Below are 6,379 nucleotides of genomic sequence, written 5' to 3'. Positions count from 1 at the left end.
TAGTCCCCCACCCCTTCCCCCAGCGGGCTTAGTTTAAAGCCCGGTGGAGCAGGTCAGCCAGCCTGGCTGAGAAGAGCCTCCTCCCCAGGGGGGAGAGGTGGAGGCCATCTCTTCCCAGCAGCTTTGAGTCCAAACTGCTTTAGTAAAACAAAGCAAGTATCATAAACTCAGACCCAAGGTGCTAGTTACTTGCATCTGTGCAAGCCCACTACCTTCAACACCATAAAACAGACATCTAGCAGATCTATTGAAAGTGATTGATCCAAAAAGCCCAGCTTGATTCAATCCCAGGAAAGACTGAGGCACTAGCCTTTTTAAAATGAAATTTAATTCCTCTGTCAAGTGAATGCACACCTTGATTTTTTTTTTTTTTTTTTAAAGCATGTGTAGACAGTCCTGGAATCCCATGATGCTATTTGACTACAAGGAGTAGCCATGGACAATAGGTAATTGAGGCCTGTGTCCTTTTTCTGAAAGTATTGCATTACCAGAACAGGCTTTTCAAATACTAAATGGCATTAAACAAACTCTGTAGGTATAAAGGTCAATCACAAACATCTTTACTAGGTCTTAATTTGATTGGATCTTGTTACTGTGGAAATCAAATGGAGCAAAGCTAAGTGTCCAAACTAGCTGGATTCAGTCGACCAATTTTGGGTTTCATTTTGGCTTTGTTTTAAAGCCTACTGTTATCAGAAATCTAGACATGGACATGTTTAAATAGAGTGCTGACTATGCAACTAAGGATCCTGCTACATGTTACATCTGGGATGGGATTCGGCTGTTAATTGCATCGAAATTGGTAACCCTGGATCATAAATAGTAACCCTGATGCATGTTAAAGCTAATTTTATGATTATAGAATTGTGTGACTATGGTATTATTAAGGTGAGGGTTTTTCCCCCATTTAACATGGTGGGGGTGTGTGTGGAAGGCGGGTGCACCTCACTTCAGATTGTGTATAAGACTAGTGGGGATAGGCAGCTGCTATGATTCAGGCTCCAGCCCCTGTGGGGCCATAGCTGCAGCTGCTGCCTCTGTACCCCACTATATCTCCCCTGCAGTCTCTTCTCCCCATCTTTCTCCTACCCCCTCCATAGAGCAAGGATAAGTGGGAGACTGTGGAGGGAGGGGGAGGGGGTGGGGGAAACAGGTACAAGAAAGGAAGTTTCTTGATGACTCTTCCCTCCCCTCCCACACACACATGGACCTCTGCCTCTCCACTGCCTGCCCCCCTGCTATGGTGGGAGAGAGAAATTTAAGACCACTATAATGGATTCCATACATTTATACATGGAAAATGTATAAATTTACTATGGGGGGAGGTCATCTTAGATTGGGGTAGATACAGTAGCAAATGAGCAACAAAGATGTTCCATATATAATGTAGAACATCTTTTGTAGTATGTTTTAATTGAACCTGTGGCATGTTTATGCTGACCCATGATAGATCTCGATACTCAGCAGACCACAAAAGGGTTTGGCATGGGGCAGCCCCAGGGAGTGGAACACAGCTGTCCCCTACCTGATCACTGAGATTTGGGCTGGGGGCAGCACTGGGTCCTGGACCTAGTAGACCTGCCAAATCCCTGGATGCAGAATTTGAGGTGGGGGGGAGGGCATGCTGTGAGCCCAGTGCTAAGGACCATCTCACTAATCTTGGGTTCACTGCACCCTGGACTTTAAGGGAACCTCTGATTCCCCTATACTGGACAGCCCATTCAGAGTTTTCATACCTGGGTTTTTGACAGGTGGCTATTGTTGACCTAGCTTGGGCAACCCTGATCTTAAACCTCACTTGAGGACTTGAACCAGCCTGGTGCACTTCTCATATGTCCAGTCTGCTAATTGATTGTTGGCTCTAGCTTCAGGCTTCAGGGGGACTGGAATCCATTGCTCATAATCAGCTGACTGTCAGCCCCAGCTGGACCTACAGTCATTCATCTTTCAACTTGCTGGCATAGGGGGAATGTGGGATTGTGATCCCAGGCTCCCCCTTGCATTGGCACTGGCACTGACAAATAGTAATGGTGTGATTTGTTGGGATTGGAGATCTGATCCCAATTGTGCCTCTTGCCATGCATGTGTAACATGACAGGAGGCACAATTATTAGGATAAGGGATTGGATTCTATCATGATTAAATGTGATTGAACATTAGATGTGGCCTAAAACTTTTCAAAAACCAGTGAAGGGATGCAAAAGTGTAACTTCTTTTTAAGCTAGCCATCCCAAAATTGCAACATTGATTTTGTATTAGCAGGGCAAAACCCCACACAATGTATTTAGGTTCACTTAAAAGAAGTTTATTCAGTTTTGTTGCTTTTTTTGTTCTTCTAAAAAATAAAATGATAAAAATGTTTTTGCAACATGTATAGTTTGTTTGTAATAGTCTTTGAAGCCTTTTGGGTCCCAAGAAACTGAATCTGACACTAAAAAAAAAATCTGCCCTCACACTGTCAAATTACAAACTCTCACTTCCATGGAGCTGTTTGGTTATTCTCAGGTTTAGTAGAAACAGTAATAATGGTGAAGAGCTTGTTTCCACTTACTTATTGTGCCTAGTCCTGTGAAAATGACTGTTGACTCCAAACTACTGTTGGAGGAGAGTAGTAACTTATCAGTTTTTGAATATATACTGCCTCCAATTTGATGCTTCAGATTATAAATACTTATTATGCAGAATCCCAGTAGCTAGGTACAGAAATAACTTCACTGTTCCTTCTACCCATTCTCTAATGGTATACAGTTGCCTTGAATTGACTGAAGACCTTTAGTGGTTTGGGGCCTGACTACCTCAGTCAGACAGGCTTGTCTGGGGCAATAGAACTAGCCTTTTCCAAGGATAAGCTCTCTTGAGGTGAAAGTAAGTATCTTATTGGAAAGTCCTCTTTATGGAACTGTCTTCTGGAAATGCCTCAAATGAATCTAAGACTAGCCATAATGGAAAAATATCTTGCCCGTCTCCTTTTGCCAGATTCCTGAACACACTTGAAGAAATTAGATGATTGGCATATGTAGAACTTGCAGTAAAAGAAACTTGCTGTAGAAGAGGTAAAGAGTAGATTATTGCATCTAGGTTTTTTGCCTTTTGAGATGCTCTTCTGTTGGTCCCAATGGTGATCCAACCAGCTTCTAAAGTCTGCTAATGAACACAACTTTGTAGTATATTATTGAAACTTAAACATGGGCAACCTGAAAACTTGGGATTTTTTTATACAAGGTTTGGGTCTAAGTCCAAATGATTCTTCCATTGTATCTGTATAGCTGAGAAGATCTAGAAATATAATATAAAAGATGATAACTAATGTATGGATTGCAAAATATATATTATGCATCTAACTGCTTTTGTGTGGCTTGAAAATTTTTTAAATTTTGAAGGATTTTTTGAGGCTGGTGCAACTTTGACACTCTAAATCCTTTTGTGTTTGTATTGAACTTGGTGCTAATTAATACTCTTGTCTTCATGGCCTTCAAGACCCAGCTGACACTTGCCAAATGTGCTTTTTAGACACTTTAATTGTCTCTGCTCTTTCTACTCTGCCCCTTGCTTTCATAGTTCTGTTGCAATAAGGGCTGTCTTTCACATTTTCTAATTCCAGTTATTCCACAAAGTAGAATTATGGCAAGGATGGAGGGGAAACTTGCTTAGTTAAAATACTCAATCTGTCATGCAGCATAGCCTAAGTGTTCTTGTGATTCCATTCTCTTACCTGGATACCATTTGAGATGGAAATGTTCAGAGAGGGAGGAAAGATTTCTGTGTAGCTTATACTTATCTCTGATGGGTATGGTCTTGCTGGCTTTGTCTCCCCCACTTTCACCTGCCATTTTTCAGCAGTCCCTTTTTGGATTCGTATTTCTTGAACACTAATTGTCCAGTTTGACCGTGGCTTGTCATTTGGGGCTTTCTGCTTTAGCTTCCTGATATAACGCAATGGCAGAGTTTACCATATTACTATTTCCTCCAAATTGCTGTAACCTGCTTTATTTGGATGATAGATTCCATGACTTGCATGGAGATGACTTTGCAACAACGAGTGTAAAATAAAAAGGGGGAGGAAGGAGCTGCCTTTAACCATCTTCAGGAAGTCACAACTTGTATCTGGCTCTCCTAGACATGCTGTGAGTGGGAATGTGTCTATTAGGTACAATACATGGGCCTATCACCTTTCCCAAGCTTGGGGACAATGGGGAGAGAGCTTCTGCACTATTTTAGATGGACTGTTACTGCATCTCTGGCCTTGAGGTGTATACTAGGACTTAGGTGGGATATTTAGTTGAGAGCTTGGGAGTAAAAATTGTACAAAATCAGTAGTGGTCTCCTGTAATGACTTGCCTTTGGAAATCTTGACTTTCAGGAATGGCTCCTTCACTGCTGCAGAAAGTTGAAGTGGTCTCTGAAGTATCAAGAGAAACACATGAAGCCTTGGGCAACTGCCTTAAGCTTTTCATGAAGCAGGAAGGGGTATGTATTGCTACACTGCTAAGAATTAAATTGTATTGGCCATCATTTCTAATAGCTTTGCTTAACCAGCATAGTGGACCAAATGTACCTCTGTTAGGCATTCTTTTGGCTAATAACAGCCAGTTTGCAAACTGGCATTTCCAAAGAAAATGTAGCTTAAGTTCCTGGATGACTTGTTTTTTGTTTTTGTAATCCTTATTTTCTTTGCATGTTATACAGATGTTCAGTTTCTTTCTACATGCCCAAAGAATCCTGGTTTTTGTCTTTAGATAAACAAATGTTTAATAGTTTTTGATAGGTTGTTTTTAAACTTTTTTTTTTTTTGTTTTTTGTTTTTGGAGGGGTGGTGAGGGAAGTGGGAAGCAAGTCACCTTTTTATTCCATTTACTAGTACTAACTTCTTTAAGGTGTAGTAGCGAGTGTCCAGACTCTCAGATCCTGGGGGATAACAAGTTCTTTAATATTCCAGTGAACTTCTTTGAACGTGTCAAATAGTGTAGTGTCACTGGACTCTTCAAAGTTGTACAAGCCTGTTTCAGTTGTAGCATCTAACTTCAAATATGACTACATGCTCATTTACTTCCTTCTGGATGTTGATCTCCAGAGGGCACCTTTAGAAACTGTATATCCATAAATTGAACTATATTCCTGGCTTAGTATTAAAGTAAATCTTCCTTCAGTTCAGTCTTGTTTTTATCTGGAATTTTTTTCTCTCAAAGCATTTGCTGGTGTTGTGAGTTGCTTCTGGGGGGGTGTGTGTGTGTGTGGTGGTTTGTTTTTCTTAACAGAGCCATACAAATTGGCTTCATTGTCAAAGTATGAATAGGAATGAGAAATCCTGGTGCAAACCTACTCTTAGTCACAAGGCTTTTACCCTTCATGAGTCAAGATGCACCAAAATAGAGCAAGTAGAGAAAGGTCTGTGCCTTTTTACAGATCAGCAAAATTTTGTTTTTAATACCTAAAGCCCCCATATCCCACTTGTGAAATGAAGAAGAATCTAACCAGTTTGTCTTAATGGAGGGGTCCTTATTCTGTAATACTTAGTAAAGTTGTGGAAATCTGCCTCATTTGAAGCAACATTAGATTTGATAACACTAAAAAAAGTGAAGTTAAAAATTTAAAAAACTGCACAGATTTGCTATTCAGAACCATGTGTATGAATATTGTACAGAACTCCAGTTCTTAATCTGTGGAAAATGGTGGGGAGAAGAGGTGCTGGTTTCAGTGGAATAATTGGAGCTACTGTCAGAACTGACACAACTATCCGGTCATGGGGAGGGCAGATAAAATCTGACACTCATGAAATAATGCTCAAATCCGGTTTCATCATTCCTGAGCTCACCTCCTTATTAAAGACAGCTCTTAACGTTGCAGAAGGTGATGGGTCCTTGGTGTTTTACAGAGCACTCCCAATGGGTGCTCCCCCCCCCCTTTTTTTTTAACTTTCTCATTTTGATTTTGAACAAGTGTTGCTCTTGCCTTAACGCTATGTGAATATATTCACTCATACTGAACAGACCACTAGGAACAAGCGTAAAAGTGCCATATACTTGGTTTTTATGCTGAGTCCATTAAGAGAGGGGCAAATCCTTTTTAATCTCTTGTGCTATTCACGTCTGCTGTAGTTTGCAGGTTTCTTGCCTGTTTCAGGGGGGCGGAGGTGAGAGAGCTGAGCTTGTGTGCAGTGAGAGGTGCGGGGAGGTGCCGCCTCTCCCCCCCCGCTCTACTCCCTGCTGCAAGAAGCCGCCGCAGGGCGGGAGGCCCCCGGTGCTGTCCTGCTTAGGGGCCTCTGCCCGGCCTCTTTCCTCCGGGCGGGCGCGGGGTGCAGCGAGCTCCTTTTTAGGAAGCGGAGGCGGCTCTGCGCCCCCCCCGTCCGGGGGCTGCGGCGGCCCCGGGGACCAGCGGGCTC

At 42.1% G+C, this 6,379-nt stretch overlaps 1 protein-coding gene and 1 long non-coding RNA gene across 2 annotated transcripts in view; one reads left to right on the top strand and one right to left on the bottom strand.

Moving 5' to 3' along the window:
- LOC109318084 overlaps positions 1 to 6,373 on the bottom strand; it is an 18,679-nt gene extending 12,306 nt beyond the window's left edge. Inside the window, exon 1 of the long non-coding RNA XR_002103178.1 lies at positions 6,085 to 6,373. This is a non-coding gene — a long non-coding RNA (uncharacterized LOC109318084). The remainder of the gene's footprint in view (positions 1 to 6,084) is intronic.
- Positions 1 to 6,379, top strand: part of OSBPL1A (oxysterol binding protein like 1A) — a 97,426-nt gene that overhangs the window by 30,283 nt on the left and 60,764 nt on the right. The window contains exon 14 of the mRNA XM_019547079.1: positions 4,361 to 4,467. Coding sequence (XP_019402624.1) covers positions 4,361 to 4,467 — 107 coding nt within the window. The remainder of the gene's footprint in view (positions 1 to 4,360; positions 4,468 to 6,379) is intronic.

The sequence above is a fragment of the Crocodylus porosus genome, unplaced genomic scaffold (genome assembly GCF_001723895.1).
Source record: "Crocodylus porosus isolate Cpor-Errol unplaced genomic scaffold, CroPor_comp1, whole genome shotgun sequence".
NCBI lineage: Eukaryota > Metazoa > Chordata > Crocodylia > Crocodylidae > Crocodylus > Crocodylus porosus.
The sequence above is the reverse complement of the archived record's forward strand: the minus strand, read 5'-3'. Positions and strand labels throughout refer to the sequence as shown.